Here is a 21,444-nt window from a genome sequence, read left to right as displayed (position 1 = left end):
TGTATATCCGCCTTTCCAATTAAAAAAAAAAAAAAAAAAAAGATAAATCTTTAAGAAGAAAAAAGAAAAATACTTTCAAGTTAAAAAAATTTTTTTTTAATCTAAAACTGGGGACTGTTATCATAATACAGTAGGTTAAACTGCAGCCTGTAATACTGGGATATTATTTCAGAGTGGCAGCTTAAGTCCAGGCTGCTCTATTTCTGCTCTAGCTCCCTGACACTGTGCCTAGGAAAAGCAGCAGCAGATGAGCCAACTCCCGGGGGCCACCACATGGAGTTCCAGAGGGAGTTGTGGCTCCTGACTCTGGCTTGCGCCAGCCCAGCTGTTTTAGCCACTGGGAAGTGATCTAGCAGGGCAACATCTCTGACTCTCCCTCTCCTCCTACTTTTCAAATAAATTTAAAAACAAACAAAACCTCCAAACATCCCCAAAAGGAAAATTCTAGACCAAGATGATTTCACTACTGAATTCTATGTATCCATTATCTCTCTATAAATCTATATTTTATTTATATAAAACTATGACTATAAGGAATAAATGCTAACTCCTCATAGTAGCTTTTTAGAAAACATTCCCTGACTTATGAAGCCAGAAAACACTAATAGTACAACAAATGCACTGCATGAAACAATAGACCAGCACGTCTCCTAGACATGCACAGGAAGATAAGTGACTTTTATCCCCGGCATACCTGATTCACAGGAAATACTAAAGTACTTCAGTTAGAATAATAGGTGAACATCTGTATCTGCCGTAGGAATGCAGTGTCAGAAACAGTTTAAAAACATGGCTAAATAATACAATTTTAAATTATTTAAATCTTCTTAAAATATAACTGAAACCATCAAGAAAAGGCAGAGTAGAGACGTCTAGAAATCTTCTCTTCCATAAATGCACTTAGAAGCACTGGCAAAATCTCTCAAAATAAACTTCTTTCGTACTCTGGGAACCAAAGGTCTGTAACACAGGGAACACTTATTCAACAAAAACAGCCAAGAGTGGCTCTGAAACAGACAGCAATCACAGGAGGGTCAGAAGAGGATTGGAACTCCCTGGAAGGCTCATTTCCAGACAACTGGCAGTCTGTGGCCTATCTGGAAATTCCCCTGGAAAACACCACTCAGCAGGATTGTCTCTGACCTTCCCGGACTCTCTCCTAGTATGAAGAGCCTTTTCCCAAGGAACATCTGTCAACAACAATCGCAGTGGTTGTTTAATATTCCACCTGCAGGAGGCAGTGACAGAATTAAAGACAGGGAAACAGAGGACACCTTCCGTCTGCTGGTCCACTCCCACTCCCCAGGTGATGGTTAAGGCAGGGCTAGGTCAGGAGCCAGGTGCTGCATACAGGTCTCCCGTGGGGTGGCAGGGGCCCTAGCACTTTGCCAGGCATATTAGTGGGAAGCTCAATTGGGTCTGCTGGTCCACTCCCACTCCCCAGGTGATGGTTAAGGCAGGGCTAGGTCAGGAGCCAGGTGCTGCATACAGGTCTCCCGTGGGGTGGCAGGGGCCCTAGCACTTTGCCAGGCATATTAGTGGGAAGCTCAATTGGAAATGGAGTGGCCAGGATACAAAGTGGTGGCCATGTGGAATGCCAGTATCCCAGGTGGTGACTTAGCTTGCTACAACATGGACTCCATCCCTTGGATTCTAAAACGTCAAACACTTACACAGGACTGAGTGCATACAATGCATACATGTTCACAAAAGACCAGGAAAGCCACAAGGTTTGATTTCTGTGTGAAAATGCTCTACACAGCAGGAAGTGCCTGGATTTTCAGTGTAGCCATATTAACAGAGAGCCACTTAACAACACACAACACTGTTCCTGACAAGTGTGGAAATCTCTGTTCAGTCTTCAGCAAACCACTAAGTAAACAGTGGCTGCACCCAACTTTTTTTGGTAAAGGTTTATTTATTTTACTTTAAAGTTAGAGTTACTGGAGGTGGGGATGGAGAGGTGCAGAGAGAGAGAGAATCTTTCATCTGCTGATTCATTCCACAAATGGCAGCAAAAGGCAGAGTTGGGCTAGTCTGAAGTTGGGAGCCAGGAGCTTCTTCCTGGTCTCCCTGTGGGTGCAGAGCCCCAAGGCCTTGGGCCATCCTCTGCTCCTTTCCCGGGCCATATTCAGGGAGTTGGATGGGCAGTATAGCAGCCAGGACTAGAACAGGCACCTGCACAGGATGCCAACACGGCAGGGGGTGGATAAGCCTGATAAGCCATGGTGCTGACCCCAAAAGCCTTTAGTTATTATAAAGTGTGATCTTTTTTCATAAATATATTTTGTGATTTTTTCCCCCAATTTTCTAAAAGTTCTAATAATACAAAAGGAAAAACCAGTTCTAAACAAGCTTTTAAAGGGACACATGTACTTATTTTGCTGTATGTTTAATGTATCTATTATGCACCTAAAATGAATGTGTATGTAGATTTAGTTATTTCCTGTTACCACTTCCAAGACAAAAATGATCCTGCAAGTGCTCCAATATGAACGTAAGATCAGATATTTAGTTTAGCAATATTACGTTTTTTGACTATCAAGAATAAATGCAAGACATCTATTACTAAACGTTTTCTATTCACAAAATTTTATAGCATTTTCGCTAAGATGTTTTTCTATAAAAATGACTGGCCAATGTGTTTAACACTTCTGACTTACTATTAAACCAGAGCTATATCTTGGCAGAAACTAAATTTTTGCTTACATTCTCATTCACCTGCCTCAACATTTTATCTGGAACCTTCTTTCTACCCTGTTGAAAAATGGTGAAACACTGATGTGTCCAGGTTCCAGCGTTCTTCCTTGTCCTGAACTGAAGGCCTACCAGCGCTGTGCATGACTGCTCTCTCAGCTTACGCAGCCGCTGTGACACAGGAGCTGTATTTTTCAGTCACTGGTTGGCCTTGCACAGTTTATGCCCTACACTCGGGACAGTACCGTTTAGTGTTAGTACAGAGTGCAAACCCAAGAGTCTTCTTCTTCCCTAAGATGAATCTAATGTAGAAAGTCCCCCCTCCTTGCTTCTCAGACTATCTAATTTCATTCAGTAACAGATAAACAATCCTTCCCATTCTAAGAACTCTTGTTACATCTCAAGTGTCTTATCCAATGTTCATTCCAGAAATATGGGGTGTGTTTTATTGTTTTTGAAGTTGCTTTTCACTATGTCCTACTTGTTAGCGGCACATTTCACTTTCTTTGCTTCAAAAGCATATGAAATTCGGGCCCGGCGGCATGGCCTAGCGCCTAAAGTCCTAGCCTTGAAAGCCCTGGGATCCCATATGGGCGCCGGTTCTAATCCCGGCAGCTCCACTTCCCATCCAGCTCCCTGCTTGTGGCCTGGGAAAGCAGGAGAGGACGGCCCAAAGCTTTGGGACCCTGCACCCATGTGGGAGACCCGGAAGAGGTTCCAGGTTCCCGGCTTCGGATCGGCGCGCACCGGCCCGTTGAGGGTCACTTGGGGAGTGAAACATCAAATGGAGGATCTTCCTCTCTGTCTCTCCTCCTCTCTGTGTATCTGGCTGTAATAAAATGAATAAATCTTTTTTTAAAAAAAAGCATATGAAATTCTAAAGGGCATATAAATTATTCAGACTCATTTAGGAAGACAGAAGCAATAAAAATAAATAAACCTTAAGGGAAAAAAAGGCAAAACAGTTTCAGGCAGTAACCAGAACTCAGATTTTTTTTTAAAAAAAGATCGATTTATTTATTTATTTATTTATTTATTTTTAAAAGATTTTATTATTATTGGAAAGTCGGATATACAGAGAGGAGGAGAGACAGACAGGAAGATCTTCCATCCGATGTTTCACTCCCCAAGTGAGCCGCAACGGGCCGGTACGCGCCGATCTGATGCCGGGACCAGGAACCTCTTCCGGGTCTCCCACATGGGTGCAGGGTCCCAAAGCTTTGGGCCGTCCTCTCCTGCTTTCCCAGGCCACAAGCAGGGAACTGGATGGGAAGTGGAGCTGCCAGGATTAGAACCGGCGCCCATATGGGATCCCGGGGCTTTCAAGGCGAGGACTTTAGCCACTAGGCCACGCCGCTGGGCCCGATCTACTTATTTTTATTGGGAAGGCAGATATACAGATAAGAGGAGAGATGGGAAGATCTTCCATCCGATGATTCACTCTCTAAGCAGCCGCAATGGCCAGAGCTGAGCCAATCCTAAGCCAGGAGCACAGATCCTCTTTCGGGTCTCCCATGCAGGAGTAGGGTCCAAACGTTTGGGGCGTCCTCGACTGCTTTCCTAGGCCACAAGCAGGGAGGTGGATGGAAAGCGAGGCAGCCAGGATTAGATTCAGTGCCCACATGGGATCCTGGTGTGTGTAAGGCAATGACTTTAGCCATTAGGCTACTGTGCAGGGTCCTAAGTATTCTTTTAATTCAGAGACTTCTAAGATGTCTTCATCGCTGTCTACTTATACAGTACCCAATGGGCTGCACCTGAAACTTGAATATCTGCTACATTTAATAAGGGCAGAATCAGCCCAAGGGTGGCCCAACACAATTCCATTGGATTGGGTAAGCTGTAACCATAATTAATCTTCTGTTCACATTCAAAGCAAGTCAAATCACCATCAGGGCTACTAAGGATGACAGGTGAAATAAAACACAGACACAAAGCAAAATAGAACTTAACAAGCAAATTAGATCACTGTCTCCTTTAGTCACAGGGCAAATAAGCATCTATCTCAGAGTTAATTATCACAAGGGAGGTCTCTTAAAGGTAGAGAGCTTTTAGAATACAACATCTTCCCCAAACAGGAAATGTAGTGGTTTAAAGAACGCCATGCTCGCTTCAGCAACACATATACTAAAATTGGAACGATACAGAAGACGACTGAATGCCATGGTCACAGAGTTGGCTCGAGTCCTGGCTGGTACACTTTGGAGCCCCTGCCACCCTGGCTCCATCCTGGCTCCTGGCTTCGGATTGGCTCAGCTCCAGCCGTTGTGGCCACTTGGGGAGTGTGCCATCGGATGGAAGATCTTCCTCTCTGTCTCTCCTCTCTGTATATCCGCCTTTCCAATAAAAATCTTAAAAAAAAAAAAAGGCAATTAAAGAAAAAAACATGGAATCCACAGGCACGCTATTTTTTTTAATAAGCATTTATTTTATTTTTATTGGAAAATCAGATTCAGAGAGGAAGAGAGACAGAGGAAGATCTTCCGTCCGCTGACTCACTCCTCAAGTGACCACAAAGGCCAGAGCTGAGCCAATCCGAAGCCAGGAGTCAGGAACTTTTCTGGGTTTCCCACACGGGTGCAGGGTCCCAAGGCTTTGGGCCATCCTCAACTGCCTTCCCATGCCACAAGCAGGGAGCTGGATGGGAAGTGGAGCAGCCAGAATTAGAATCGGTGCCCATATGGCAACCCGGCATGTTCAAGGCAAGGACTTAACCTGCTAGGCTCCCACGCTGGGCCTGGGACATGCTATTTTAAAGAACTGTAGTGAAACACTTACATTCCAAGTAACTGCAAGAGAGCAAAGGCCCTATATAGGAAGATGGGGAGACTTCACTAACACCTTTTCTGTTTCACTTCCACCAAGTCTTTTATAAGCAACAGTATTAAATTTTAACAAACATGACGGATACCTACCCCGGCTTTCTCATCGAATTCTGGCTCCTCCTTCGTAAGATACAGCCATGCCTGTCAAACACAATTCCACCACAAGTTCCTGCCTATGACACAGTACTTCCTATCTAAACTTCTTAAGGTCCATGGAAGCTGGTGATACTTTATAGCTTTGTTAGGAATGTCTGAACTCCCATGAAGCCCTACTACACCCACGTTTGGCAGATCTGGGCCAGAATGGGGCTCAGGAGCTTCATCATGTACAAGATCAGGAGTGCTGACAAAGGTGGTAAAGCTTGGGCCTGGCACAATAGCCCAGTGGCTAAACTCCTTGACTTGCATGCGTCAGGATCCCATAAGGGCATCGGTTCCCATCCTAGTGGCTGCACTTCCCATCCAGCTCCCTGCTTGTGGCCTGGGAAAGCAGTTGAGGACAGCCCAAAGCCTGGGACTCTACACTTGTGTGGGAGACCCGGAAGAGCTCCTGGCTCCTGCCTTCAGATCGACTCAGCTCCATCTGTTGCAGTCACTTGGGGAGTGAATCAACAGATGGAAAATCTTCCTCTCTGTATATATGACTGTCCAATAAAAATAAATCTTAAAAAAAAAAAAGTAAAGCTTCAAAAGGTCCTGTTCCTGCTCACAGCCACCGCTGGGCATGCCCAGGTGAGGACAGGCCGCCGCCAAGGAACATGCTGTGTCAGGGGCAGCGTAGAAGGTCACCGTCTCCTGCTCCAGCGCTGGGTACTCTGTGGCATGAATAAAGCCATTTGTGAGAATAGCGCGCACACACACACACACAGACACACACCCTCAAATCTGGGGCAAATGTTTGGCACCGTGATGAAGACACAGGGGTTGTGGCCAGCCTTGTGGCCCAGCAAGTTAAACCACTGCCTGTGATGCTGGCATTCTATATCAACGCTGCCATCCCATAACAAAGTGCCAGTTCAAGTCTCAGCTCCAGCTCACTGCAGCGTGCCTGGGAAAGCAGTGGAATATGGCAAAAGTACTTGGGCCGCTGTCACCCACAAGAAAACTAAATGGAGTTCAAGGTTCTGGCCACTGGGTATGAACCAATGGATTCTTTGTCTTTTTCTCTCTTGGTCATTGTGCCTTTCAAAGAACTAGAAATCAATGTTAAACAAAAACAAAAACAGGGTTTGGATGCCTGCAGTCCACATCAGAGTGCCAGAGCCCACACCCAGCCCCACTCCTGATTATAGCTTTTTGCTAACAAGCTTCCTAATAGACAGTAGTGATAGCGCAACACCTATGTTGCCGCCATCCCTGGCTCCCATCTTCAGCTCGGTTCAGCCTTGGCCTCTGTAGGCATCTGATACCAGTGATAAAGTGCTAACTCTCAAAAAAAAAAAAAATTTTTTTAGCATTTGATATAGGTCTCATCCAATATGCTAACACACACACACTCTCTCTCCCTCTCACTAAACTGAGAGTTCAAGAGACTTACTGAAAATCCTAGAGCCACAAGCAGGGAGCTGGATGCGAAGTGGAGCTGCTGGGATTAGAACCAGCACCCACATGGGATCCCGGCACGTTCAAGGTGAGGACTTTCGCCACTAGGTCATGCCGCCGGGCCTTAAATAAATCTTTTTCCAAAAAAATTATATTCTTTCCATCACCATTATAAAATCAAAGATGTGTTCCACACAAGAATTAGTCCAGCGGAAAGCTGAAAGGAGAAACAAACTATCCATCCCATGTTAAATGCAGTATAAACTCTGAGACGAAATGTACAAAAATAACCTCACTGATCATTTTTTTAAAAGACAGGAGAGGGAGACCTACAAATAGTACAATGGCAGTTCAGAAGATGACATGATTATCTTCTGGGTGAAAAAAGAGAAAAGCTCTAACTGTGTTCAGTATTGAAAATGTATTCCTAACAGCAGAAGAGAACTGGGAAGGAAACTTGTTCAAACTGAGTCTGATTCCCAGCTTAACACACAGAAGTCACAGGCACACATTAAATGACACCACACGTTAACATTCAGACAAATGCAGCTTGCTGCACATTCTGTGAGACTTCAAAAGATCAGTATCATAAGGGAGACGAGTAGCTGTCTTAGTTTTGAAAACATTGACAAACAGGGCCAGCGCCACGCCATAGCACCCTACGTTTCTACTCGTGGAGCCAGCATTCCATATGGGTGTCAGTTTAAGTCCTAGCTGCTCCACTTCAATTCAGCTCCCTGCTAATAATGGCCTGGGAAAGCAGTGAAGGATGTCCCAGGTGCTCCAGCCCTTGCACTCATGGGAGAGATCCAGAAGAAACTCCTGGTTCCTGACCAGCCCAGCTCCAGACAATGTGGTGATTTGGGGAGTGATCCAGCAGATCTGGAAGGGTAAAACCTCTCTCTCTTCATCTCTTCTTCTCACTCTAAAACTGTCTTTCAAATAACTAAGTCCTTTTTTTGTTGTTGTTAGATTTACTTATTTTTATTGGAAAGACAGATTTACAGAGAGAAGGAGAGACAAAGAGAAAGATTTTCTGTCTGCTGGTTCACTTAAGTGCCCACAACAGCCAGAGTTGAGCCATTCCAAAGCCAGGAGCTGGGAACTTCTTCCAAGTCTCCCATGTGAGTGCAGGGTCCCAAGGCTTTGGGCTGTCCTCGACTGCTTTCCCTGACCACAAGCAGGGAGCTGGATGGGAAGTAGAGCATTTAGGACACGAACTGGTGCCCAAATGGGATCCCGGGAAGTGCAAGGCAAGGACTTTAGCCACCAGGCTATCATGCCAGGCCTATTTCAATTTTTTAAAAATATTTTTGATCAGAGAAAGAATACTCCTAGCCTTTCTCCAAGTTTAAGAGTTTCACAGAGAAATACACACACTGAATGAGATTTACTACCTGGTCAAAGGTCAGCCCTGGGCACCCAAGCCCCCAGGGAAATCCCAGCCACGTAGGCCATCTTCTGCTGCTTTCTCCACACCATAAGCAGGGCACTGGATGGGTTGTGGAGCAGCAGGGATGCTCACTTCTTAGGCAGCGGCTAACTGCTATCCCACAACACCAGCCACCAAGACCAGCTTCTTAGACCAATGTCTTCAGCGAAGTTTATTTCTGACCCTGCAGTAAACAACTCCTTGCACTTTCATAATAATGGTTTTACTGTAATACAAGAGTTTTAAAATTTTGCCTAATTACTTAAATCACTTATTTCTAGCTCTAATTGCAAATGGTTTCAAGCACATAGAGTTAGAATAATGGGGCTGGCTGTTTTTCAAAGTTTCAGGAATGAGCATCTTTTTTTTCTTAACTCTATTTTCATTTCTTTGACATGCAGAGAGACAGGCAGGGAAAGGGAGCTCTCAGTTGCCGGCTTACTCCTCAAAGGTCCACATTAGCTGGGGCGGAGCCAGGCAAGAGCCAGGTTCACCAGGTGGGTGGCAGCAACTCATCTCTGGAGTTGCTAACCTGCTGCTTTTCAAGGGGAGCTTTAGCAGGAAGCTAGAATTAGAAGTAAATCCAGGACTCTGGTGCTTCAACAAGGAATGCGTGCCTCCCACTATGAGAACCATCTTCCCTCATCTGAGAAAGTGCTTCATAACTACTACACTTCATATCTGCTGCACTGAAAGCAGATTCATAACTAAGTGAACCGGACTGTTGCTCCCTTTACACGGTCTTGTTACACAGCCCACAAGCATGAACACTCTCAACCAATTCAGAGCAGTCTGACCTTGTTCAATACCTAAAGGCCAATTCTAACAAAGGCAAAAAATAATTTAAAGATTTTCCTGTTAAAGGCAAGAACTTAACCAGAAAAGCAAAAGGCATCACTTAATCATTACTTAGTCAAATCTGGAGCAAATATGTATCATTAACACCTCACACTCAAGTAAAATAAAAAAAAAAAACCTTCACACACAAATATTCCATTTCCTTAGATGTCTAACTTCAACAGAAACTCCATTTCTAAAAACACAGCTAAAATGGAAACTTCTCCAAGTTTTATTACAAACACGCCATGCACGAACATGGCATTACAACACGTAATGTACAACTCAGCAACATTTAACCTCTCAGCCAGCATACGGTTATATTAAAAACAAATGATTTTTGCTGACTCCAAGTCAAACTGATATAAAATGAACACATGCTGACTTGTCTTGGCCCACACACATGCATCTTTATGCACATATAGTAAAGTCTAAATTCTAAACCTGGTAGCCTAGCCCTGCTCAATAAAGTGAGGGGTAGCCGCAAGAGTCAATGCATTTGGTCCACCGAATGAAGACAAACCATTCAAGTGACCTGTACAGGGAAAAATCAGTCACTAACTCAGGAAACATTTCTCGCTCAGGTCCTCCCCCACAGCTTCACTCCACTTACTGCCTCACATTAAGAAAATGCTTCCGGGCCCGGTGGCATGGCCTAGTGGCTAAAGTCCTAGCCTTGAAAGCCCTGGAATCCCATATGGGCGCCGGTTCTAATCCCAGCAGCTCCACTTCCCATCCAGCTCCCTGCTTGTGGCCTGGGAAAGCAGTCGAGGATGGCCCAAGGCTTTGGGACACTGCACCCGCGTGGGAGACCCGGAAGAGGTTCCAGGTTCTCGGCATCGGATCAGCGCGCACCAGCCCGTTGCGGGTCACTTGGGGAGTGAATCATCGGACGGAGGATCTTCCTCTCTGTCTCTCCTCCTCTGTGTATATCTGGCTGTAATAAGATGAATAAATCTTTATAAAAAAAAAAAAAAGAAAATGCTTCCTATTTCACAGTCTGAAATACAAATTCTTTTCCAAACTGGTATGAAATTTTATGTCCCCCTCTAATCAAAGCTCTAGAGCTCATCAATCCAGATAATTTGAATTATTTTCACTGTCATTACAGGAATAGAAAGGGGAGACTAAATCTTCATTCTTTTTTATGCTCGGTTTTGCTTCATTTTTTACTATAAGCGCAAACAAAAAAGAAGCATAAGAAAATGCAATCAACAACACAGATGAGTAGGACCAAGTTAGGTGAGTACAAATAATATACAGGTCATGAAAAATAAACAAGGAAGGGGTGTGTGTGACATTTTTGAATAAAAAATGTCTGCCCTGAATTAAATTAACCTCAACAAGGCTGCTAGTACATGCTGGGGCTGAATTCCCAAGGATTCCATGTTGTCTTAGGATAAAGTAACGAACCAATGTCAGAATTTCTATAAGCATCATATTTAGAATGCAGTTACTGAGCCAAATTACTTTCAGAAATTAAAAGAATCTTATCTGTTCAAACACAATTAGATCTACCAATTTCACAGGCAGAGGAATTTGTTCCTCTTTTCCACTAATTTACTCAGTTGGTGTACGAACAGCCTACTGTGTGTGTCTCAGGCCCTGACTAGAGGTGACTTCTCTTACTTCTTTATCTTTTGTGAAGCTCTGACAATTCAAGTCAGTACTTCTCACTTATTTATAGCAATCACATTTACACTTCCAGTTTATCTTCCTCCTATTTGATTCCCAAAGCCACATTCATAATCGTGAACACGCACATGTTTCCTAAGTCTGTACCATCCTGAGTGACAGCTCCAGTTCAGAATTCTTCTGTTTTCCAAACTGAACACCAGCCCAAGGCTTCCACCAGCTACTTCCTTCTCAGCTGCCCAATCCTGCCAAGCTGCCTGCGGATTCCTGGTCACTCAGGTGCACAAACATGGAAATACTTCACTTCTCTCTCTCCTTTAAATCACTGTAAAAAGTAAATCAACTCATGCCATCCACCCTCCCCCCACCACCCGCCAATTCCAGCCCCTTTTCAGGTTAAGCAGTGCGACGCAGTGCTTCTACAACTTCAGCATGCACACTCTGATTCAGTCTGAGGGACTTGAGGGGTGCTGCCTAACATGCTCCCAGGTGATGTCAATTTTGCTGGACTGGGGACTTCCCACCCCCACTTTTTTTAGGTGTATGCATTTATTTTGAAAGTCGGAGTTACAGAAAGAGCTCGTCAATCCTCTGGTTCACTGCTGGTAACTTTTCACCAGATTAGATGATAAATTGAAAAGTGTGTATTCACAGCTGAGAAAGCAAATGTTACAAGATTTTTGAATGATCGCTTATAGATATAGTCTTTATTCCATCAGTATAGGATAATATATTAACATATTAAAAATAATATATCCATATGTATTTAAAATAAACTGGCAGTATAGGCAACAAAGAAAAACATGTTTTGCTTCATTAAAATTGCAAATTTGGGGGCCCAGCACAGTGGTCTAGTGGCTAAAGTCCTCGCCTTAAACATGCCAGGATCCCATATGGGCACCAGTTCTAATCCCGGCAGCCCCACTTCCCATCCAGCTTCCTGATTGTGGCCTGGGAAAGCAGTCAAGAACGGCCCAACCAACGCCTTGGGACCCTGCACCCGTGTGGGAGACCTGGAGGAGGTTCCTGGCTCCTGGCTTTGAATCCACATATTACTGGCTGTTGCGGTCACTTGGGGAGTGAATCAGTGGATGGAAGATCTTCCTCTATGTCTCCTCTCTGTATTTCTGACTTTGCAATAAAAATAAATAAATCTTCAAAAAAAAAAAGTCACAAACTTGTACAACAAAGGACACCATCAAGAGAAGTGGCAAGACAATCCACCGGATGTATATTACATACCTGGTAAGGCTTTAATATACAAATACCCCTGAGCCAGGACCATGACTTATCTGATTAAGCCTCTACCTGCACCATCAGCACCCCCTATTCTGCTAACTAAAGTCTCAGCTGTTCCACTTCCAATCTACTCTCTGTTAAGGGCCTGGGAAAGCAGTGGAGGATGGCTGCCGTGTTTGGGCCCTTGTATCTCTGTAGGAGACCCAGAAGAAGCCCCTGGCTTCATACTGGCCCAGCTCAGGATGCTGCTACCATTTGGGGAGTGAACCAGTAGATGAACAATCCCTCTGTAACTGCCTTTTGAGTAAAAATAAATATTTTTTAAAACATACATAAATTATATCAAAATTCCAAAAACATCCAAACATTCTAACTTAAAAATGGGCAAAACAGTAAAATACAATTTCCCAAAGATATATGATACATATTTGTACCCATGTGGGCACAAATTTATGTCCTAGATGTTCCGCTTCCAATTTAACTCCCTGCTAAAGGTCCGGGAAAGATCAGCAGAAGATGGTCCAATTCCTTCTCCCACTACTCACGTGGGAAACCCAGATAGTGTTGTTGACTTTGGTTGGCCACCGTGGCCAACTGTAAATGGAAGATCTCGCCCTCTCTATTTAAAAATAAAATAAGGATATATAAATGGCCATCAAGCTATCCTTAACCCCATTACAGAAATTCAAATTAAAGAAACAGGGACCACTTCATTCAAACCCACCAGAATTCTGTTTTTAAAAAATGAGGGCCCAGCGCCATAGCCTAGCAGATAAAGTCCTTTCCTTGAACATGCCCCGGGATCCCATATAGGAGCTGTTTCTAATCCTAGCAGCTCCACCTCTCCACCTCCCCATCCAGCTCCCTGCCTGTGGCCTGGGAAGGCAGTCGAGACGGGCCCAACACCTTGGGACCCTGCACCCATGTGGGAGACCTGGAGGAAGTTCCTGGCTCCTGGCTCCGGATCGGCGTAGCACTGACCATTGCGCTCATTTGGGGAGTGAATTGGTGGAGGGGAGATCTTCCTCTCTGTCTCTCCTCCTCTCTGTATATCTGACTTTGCAATAAAAATAAAGAAATCTTTAAAAACAAAAAGGAAAGTAGCATGTACTAATGAGAATTTGGAGAAGTTAGAACCTTGATATCCTGTTATTAGAAGCCTTACATTCTGTTGGTGTGATCGCCACAGAAAATAGTCTAGCAGTTCTTCCAAAAGGTAAGCAGAATTGCAATATGAACCAACCGGGCCCAGCGGCGTGGCCTAGCGGCTAAAGTCCTAGCCTTGAAAGCCCCGGGATCCCATACGGGCGCCGGTTCTAATCCCAGCAGCTCCACTTCCCATCCAGCTCCCTGCTTGTGGCCTGGGAAAGCAGTCGAGGATGGCCCAAGGCTTTGGGACACTGCACCCGCGTGGGAGACCCGGAAGAGGTTCCAGGTTCTCGGCATCGGATCAGCGCGCACCGGCCCGTTGCGGGTCACTTCGGGAGTGAATCATCGGACGGAGGATCTTCCTCTCTGTCTCTCCTCCTCTGTGTATATCCGACTTTCCAATAATAATAAAATCTTTAAAAAAAAAAAAAAAAGCAATATGAACCAACCATTTCATCACACCAAGGCATACAACCAAATAAAAAAAAAAAGCCAAAAATGGATTAAAACATCAAACTTTACAGCTACATTATTCACAAGCAAATGAGCTTCTACAGGCAGGTAAACAAAATGTACATGCAATGGAATATTTGGCAATCAGAAAAGGGATTAAATACTGCCTAATACATGCTAGAGCAAGATGAGCCTGGGAGACATATTAAGTTAAAAAACAAAAGGACAGACATGATTCCATTTATACAGAATATCTCAAATAGTTACATTCAGGAGGTATCAGGATTGATCAAAGATGCTTAACAGAGAAAATGACACACTTTGTCTAAGAACATACAGACTTTTTTAAAACTGCAAAGTTAGATATGCAGAGAGGAGAGACAGAGAGGAAGATCTTCTGTCTGAAGATTCACTCCCCAAGTGAACGCAAGGGCTGGTACCGTGCGGATCTGAAGCCAAGAGCCAGGAACTTCCTCCAGGTTTCCCACATGGGTACAGGGTCCCAAGGCTTTGGGCTGTCCCAGGCCACAAGCAGGGAGCTGGATGGGAAGTGGGGCCACCAAAATTAGAAACATATGGAATCCTAGCGTGCCCAAGGCACTAGGTCACTAAACAAGGTCTCACAGCCTTTTATATCATAAAAAACCAGGGTGACAAAGCTCTTGTTACAAAGGCCAGGATATGCAAGTTGAACAAAGGGAGAGAGGAGATAGCCTTGGGGCTGGGGCCTTCTTCCGTAATTTACAACAGGAGGCAGACAAGAAGGAGAGATAGCACTGGGACTTGGCTGCTCCAAGATAAACCATCACACCAGGTGTTCTTGGCTTGTGATAAGCCTCTAGTTCACAGATTCTCAGCTCCTTCAAGTGGGACAAAAAGATTGGCTGTTACCACAAGCAGGAGTGTGGAACAGATATTGCTTCACAGACCCAGAGTCTGTATGGAGTAATGAAAAATTTTGGAATCACACAGTAGTGAAGGTTGTGTAATATTGTAAATATAATCAATGTCACTGAACTGTGTACTTAATAACGGTTAAAACGGCAAAATGTCTTCACAATTTCAAAATGTGAAAACAGAAAGAATAAGGAAGCTAGTACTCTTTACTATAGCCCTGGGTTTAAATCCTGACTGTGTAATACTGAGCAATTTATCTCATTTCTCTGGGCTTCAGTCTCTTTCTCTATAAAAGAGAGGCATTATTCACTTCACAGGGTTATTGAGGACTAAATCAGAGAACTTAATCACTTACAACAGAACCTGTTATGTAATAAATGCTGGATAAACGGTAGGTGATATTATTTAAAAAACCACTGTTACTCATCAAGTAGGTGTCTGTAAGGCTGCTATAAATGGGTGCCTGAAAGAATTTGATGATGTTCCCAAGACACCTGAAGTTCCAACTAAAGAAATGATGCCCAATATTCCAGCTATTCTTCTATAAAACTGGAAAATAGTGACCCTTAGGACCAATTCTCCTGGGTTACCACTGAATATTCATTGTAAACCACACACTCAGGAAATAAGACCATACTTTATAATAATAATAAAGTATGCACTTTCACTAAAGAAGTGAAGAAAAGAAACTTACTGGCTTCTTCAATGAATGATTTTCCCTCTACACACTTTTTTTCCCCTCAAACACGTTATAAAGGATCTACTTTCTCAGTAAAATCTTGCCTGGAGGTACTTAATGCTGACCTGAGCCTCACACTGTCAGAAGAATAAGGTGGATAACCAACTGTACAGTTACTGTCTACAAATGCCACAACAAAAGTTTAGAAAGAACAGTTAAATAATCATGGATTTCATGATATATCTGTCCTGATTAGGCATAAAAGAGAACATCCAAAGTAGCAGAACCCAAAATGCTGAATTCCAGGCACAGGCATTCAGCCTGGCAGTGAGGATGCCAGTTAAGATGTTGGAGTCTACATACAGCACCTGGGTTCCACACTCCACTCCAACCCTGGCTTCCTGCTAATGCAGACTCTGAGAAGCAGCAGTGCCTGCTCAACTCTAGCGGGACCTAGATTGCTTTTCTGGCACCTGGCACTTGTCTCCAGGCCTGGTTCCAGATCAACTATTGTGGACATCTGGAATAGTGAACCACTGGATGGGAACTTTGTCTCTCAAACTAAAAAGCAAAAACAAAACCGAAATCCTGAATTACAGGCAAGCCATACCATAGAGATACTGCAAACAAATCCAAAACAAGGTAACAAAAATCTTGTGTGAACTATTTCTATATTTCACAAAACACGCAAATACTCCCCAAATTCCTTCAAAGAGGTAATTCACCCAATAAGAAAGTTTTCCTGGATAAAACAGTTGTGGTGTATGTATGTGAGAGTCGGGCAGGGCAAGCGCCCGACCCAGTCACTTAGACACTGCTTGGAATGTCCGTACCCTACACTGGTGTGCCCAGGTGCCAGTTGTGGCCTGGCTCCTGATTCTAGTTCCTGTGAATGTGTACCCTGGAAGGCAGCAAGTGACAGCTCAAGCAGCTGGACCTCTACCACACATGTGAGAGACTGGATTGATTTCTCAGCTCCCAGCTTTGTGCTGGCCCAGTTCTGGCTATGATGGACATCTGGGCAATGAACTAGCAGAAAGGCAGCTCTGTCTCTTGCTTTCTAAATAAACAACTTTGAGACAGATAGATATTTTTATGTATAGGGAAAGGAAAGAACATCACAACCCCTCCCCTCGCCTTTTTAACAAATTTCAGGTGGGTCATGGTACAGTAGGTAGGGCTGCCACTTTGGGATGCTGGCATCCTATATCAGAGTACGTGGTTTAAATCCAAACTACTCCTTGCTTCCAATCCTGCTTCCTGATAATGGATCTGAGAGGCAACAGACTGAGTAAAGCCCTGGGACCCCTGCTTCCCACATGGAGCCCCTGCTGAGGTTCCAGGCTCCTGGCCCTTGCCTGGCACAATCCCAGATAACGTGGGCATCTGGAGAGTATACCAGGAGAGAGGAGCGACTCAGGTTCTCTCATTTGCTTTCTTTTCTCTTGCTCTGCCTTTCAAGAGAAAAAATTCTTAACAAAGGCTGGCTGTTTAGAGGGTTAAGCCATTGTGATGTTTGTATAATATTGTGCATGTAATTAAATGTCACGAGAAGCATTGTTGACAAATTCCCACAACCCAAATACATATGCATTAAAGCTAATAATCATCATATATTTGATAAGGTAAGGATCTAAGCCAAGGGCTTTGGGAAGACATCTCTTCCTTCCCAACAAAAATTCTTAATAAGAACTCCTTAATGTAGTAACAGGAAGCACACAGCTAAACTGATTTCACTAAACCACAATTAACCCATAGATAGTTATTATGACAATGGAGGCTAAAGGCTTTTATAATTAAATTCCACAATAATCCTTCTAGCACAAGACCTGTTACATCATGGCCATGCTTTCTCCAGAAGAAAATCAGTTTGATGGTTAACATTCTGTTTCCAATCCTTTGTTTGGAAGGAATAAAAGCTTGTGGTCCAGAGAACTAGATCCACAAAGAAACTAGTATTGCAGTCACCTAACTAAATATCATTGGCAATAACTTTCCCAAAGTTGGGCCCGGCATGCCTAGCATCTAAAGTCCTTGCCTTGCATGTACCAGGATCCCATATGGGCGTCGGTTCTTTTTTTTTTTTTTTTTTTTTTTGCGTCAGTTCTAATCCCTGCTGCCTCACTTCCCATCCAGCTCCCTGCTTGTGGCCTGGGAAAGCAGTTGAGGATGACCCACAGCCTTGGGACTCTGCACCCATGTAGGAGATCCAGAACAAGTTCCTGGCTCCTGGTTTCAGATCAGCTCAGCTCCAGTCATTGTGGCCACCTGGGGAGTAAACCAGCAAATGGAAGATCTTCCTCTCTGTAAATCTGCCTTTCCAATAAAAATAAACCTTAAATAAATTACCCAGAGCTAAAATTTCATGCCTTAAAAACACTTAGCAATAATGCTGGTCACAGGTCACACTACCAAAAGGCTGAGATAAACTGGTCCTACTTTATTAACAGGAAAACACTTAACATAATTTCTAAATAAGTATGACAAACATAATTAAAACTAAACACTACCTGTAACAAGTACTAATATATTTCAGTACCATTAATGATCACCTCAATTACTGAATCATTTTGACCACCAACTTGACCTTAACCCGAGGCTGTTTAAATCATGCCCTTTTGATCTTCCCCCTTTGTTGTGGGGAGCATCTTATTAGAGTGCCATCAATAAATTACCTATCACAGGAAACCCAGTATGAAGTAGCATTTTCACGTTCTAGACAACTTTCACTGAGCTTCGCCACGATTTAGTCATCCAAGGTACCCAAACACTTTAACGAAGAGGCAGGTTCAACACATCATCCAGGAAATACATCAGCAGTACAAGGTTTAAGGACTGGGCATGACAAAGCAAACAAACTAGTCCAAATGCTAGCATGTTAAGAGCAAGTTGTTAAGCCCTCTCATACTCACACAGCCTATTTTAGACACTTATAAATACTCCCACCATTCTGTGGCTTCTAACATGAAGTGGAATCAAACCATCACAGCGTCCTCAAGTGCTGTTCCTAGAAGCTGTTTTAACTACAATTCTCACCTCCACAAGTTCTACAGAAGGGACTCCGAGCTTCAGCAGCCAGGATTACTTTGCTCACACTGCCATTCTACAGCTACCGATGGAATGAAAACACCTCTCCGCAACACACTCCTAGTTTCTGTAAAGTACCAGTGCGCCCCGTGGTACCAAACTTTCAAAGTACTCAGGACTACACGGCTAAGTCAAACTCTCCTGTATGCGCGCTTTCATTTTATGTATCTTCCCTTTTAAGCAAGTCGGATCGGAATTTGACTAGCCCACCCAGACGGCACACTGGCCTCACACCCCCCTATCCCCACCCCACGCCGCAGCTGCAACAGCTGCAGCAAGCAGCAGCAAGAAGCCACGTTTTAGCCGGGCAGACCGTTCCCCCTCCCTCCTTCCCTATTGCCTGTGGCCACTTGAGACTTCCCCAGGCCAGCTCCAAGAAACTCGCAGGTTTAAATGGCCAAACTGGAGCCAACCAGGGCAGTTGTCATCTGAAACTCAGGAAAGCTGAGACCAGCCGGCCGTGCTGCTCGGGGAAGGGAGCCGAGTGCTGCGGCGGGCCGGTCGGAGGGAACGCATTAGGCTTCCTCCCCCGTCCCCTCCTGTCTCCTCCCCGCCACCCCCACCCCAATCAATTCTCTTTCTGCAACCCCAGCGCCGCCATCCTGTTCTTGAATAATTAAACGCGCTGGAGAAGGAGTGAGGGGGCCAGAAGGGCAGTTTCGGGTCCGACTTTCCCGAACCCAGGGGATGCGGTCGGCGAGGCCGAAGGCTACGGCCCCGGCACGCACAAGACTTCCCTCCGGGGCGCAGGGGGCGGGAATGGGGGCGACCCCCTTAGCCCGCAGGGCAGCCGGAAGCCGAGCTCGGGCGGGCTGACGTGGAACTGGGGGATGACAAAGGGGCGCGGGGGCCCGCCCGCGCGGCCCGCGGGGGTCGGGACAGGTGGCCGGGCCTGGCCGGGAACAATGGGGGGCCGAGGCTGCCCCCTGGCGCTCACCTACCTCCGGTGCCCTCCGAGTTCTCGTTGAGGCTGCCCGAGGAGTCGTGCTGGGCGCCCACACACCCGCCCATGGGGGCCCTGGGCGCCTCGTCCGCCACCTCCGGGCGCTCGTCCCGGTCCGCCGCCGCAGCCGCCGCCACCACCGTCACCACCACCACCACCACCACCGAGCTCCGGACAGCGCGCCGCGCCGCTCGCCCGCCGCGGCCCAGCCTCCGCCCCCTTCGCCGCTCCACCCACTGCCGAGGCTCGGCCCCTTCCTCCGCGCCCACTTCTACCTCAGCCCCCGGGCCGTCCGCCCGGCAGGCCTGGGCCGCGCGCCGCCTGCGCCTCCGGCTCGGCCGCACCCCACGGAAGCCGGCCCATCCCGGGAGGCCGCCGCAGCCCCCGCCTCGCCCCCTGCCCACACCCGAACGCGGCTAGCCCCGCGCCGACGCCGCCCGTCAGCCAGGCCCCATCGGCCCCCGCCCCGCGGCGCCGCCCTCCGCACCAGCCGCCTGGGCTCGGCCCGGCCCGCCGGGAGCCGCCGCCGCCGAGGGGCGGTGCGTCGGGGAGGCCGCGCTGCGATTGGCCACGAGAGGACGGGGGTGGCGAGGCGAGCGGAGAGGGAGAGAGGGGCGGCGAGGCGGAGGGGCTCTGGGGCCGGCAAGAAGAGCGAGGAAGCGGGAAAAGCTGAACAAAAGTCAGAAAGGAGAAGTCCAAAGGAATTTTTTTTTTTTTTAAGGGACGAGGACAGCGAGAAGTTGTCATGGAAGACCCGCCGGCGCGGACGGGACGCTTGCTGTCCTCAACAACGAGGGGTTGGAGGGAGAAGGTCCTGGCTGTCCGCTGAGGTTCCGGTAGTTTGGGGTTGGTGTGAAGTCTGTGGGCTGCTCCCCCGAGGCTGGCTCTCCTCAGCCCTGCCATCACTGTGCCCCTAGAAGCGGAGGTGAAGCCGGTCAATGTGGTTGTGAAGTTGCACTCGGGTTCCTAGGGTGAGGCGTCCCGTGGAGAACCCTGGGGCTTGGCCGAAGTTCTAGGGGGACGCGGGTGCATTTTCCTGGGATTGATTATTCCGTTTGCTTCCGAAGATCCTACTTTTCAATCTCTTAAAGCGCCTTCAGAACGGAGTGAAGAAAAAAGAACACCTCAGATTTTTTTTTTTGAAGGTTTTGAGTTTACTGTATTGACCACACCCAGCATCTTTGGCGGCTTCTCTCCCAGCCTAAAGGCAGATTGTGAATGAACCCTCTAAGAACAGGCTGCTTTTCTTGCTATGATGCCTTTAAAATTCTGTCATCCTGCCTGGGCCTTTTTAAAGCTTGATTTCTGGCCTAGAGCTGTTTTAAATGCCTGCTCCATTTTCATGTCAGACTATTATTTTTTGATAATCCTGGGTCGGCTTTGGTTAGCATTAAAATATTAGGGCCCGGTGTGATGTCTCCATGGCTAAATCCTTGCCTTGCAAGCAGAAGGATCCCCTATGAGTGCTGGATCGTGTCCTGGCTGCTCCACCTCCCATCCAGCTCTCTGCTTATGTCCTGGGAAAATAGTAGAGGATGGCCCCAAAGCCAAGGGATCCTGCACCCACATGGGAGACCCAGGAGAAACTGCTGACTCCTGACTTCCGATTGGAGAGGCTCAACTCTGGCCATTGTGGGCAACTGGGGAGTGAATCAGTTCCAAAAAGATAAATACATTTTTAAAAAGTTAACTGAACCATTTAAGAAAAAAATGCTGTGCAATTTGGTATTTGCAATGTTCATACACTGCTGGTGGGAGTGTGGATATGTAGTCTTTTTGCAAAAAGCCCTTGGCTGGGGGGATTATCCACGTCTGATAATCTAATTAACAGAAATTATACAAAATGCAAAGATTTGGGCTATGGTATTGATTTAGGAAACAACAGTGAGAGTTGAACAAAACCTTACATTTACATGAAAGCACAGAGAAGTCTTTTGAGGTCTGAAAGTTGGCTCCGTTTACACTGAGGAGCGAGCACTCTCCTGGGTGGTGGGTCTTGAACATGTTTTTCAGTTGGCCGAGGCTGGTT

The 21,444-nt window shown here is 45.9% G+C and overlaps 1 protein-coding gene across 1 annotated transcript in view; it reads right to left on the bottom strand.

Moving 5' to 3' along the window:
- UBTD2 (ubiquitin domain containing 2) overlaps positions 1 to 19,867 on the bottom strand; it is a 48,889-nt gene extending 29,022 nt beyond the window's left edge. Inside the window, exon 1 of the mRNA XM_058677664.1 lies at positions 19,414 to 19,867. Within this exon, the coding sequence (XP_058533647.1) occupies positions 19,414 to 19,483 (70 nt within the window). The 5' untranslated portion in view covers positions 19,484 to 19,867. The remainder of the gene's footprint in view (positions 1 to 19,413) is intronic.
- Positions 19,868 to 21,444: the final 1,577 nt, after the last annotated feature.

This window comes from Ochotona princeps, chromosome 19 (assembly GCF_030435755.1).
Source record: "Ochotona princeps isolate mOchPri1 chromosome 19, mOchPri1.hap1, whole genome shotgun sequence".
Taxonomy (NCBI): Eukaryota; Metazoa; Chordata; class Mammalia; order Lagomorpha; family Ochotonidae; genus Ochotona; species Ochotona princeps.
Note: the sequence above shows the minus strand (reverse complement) of the source record. Positions and strands in the feature narration are given on the sequence as shown.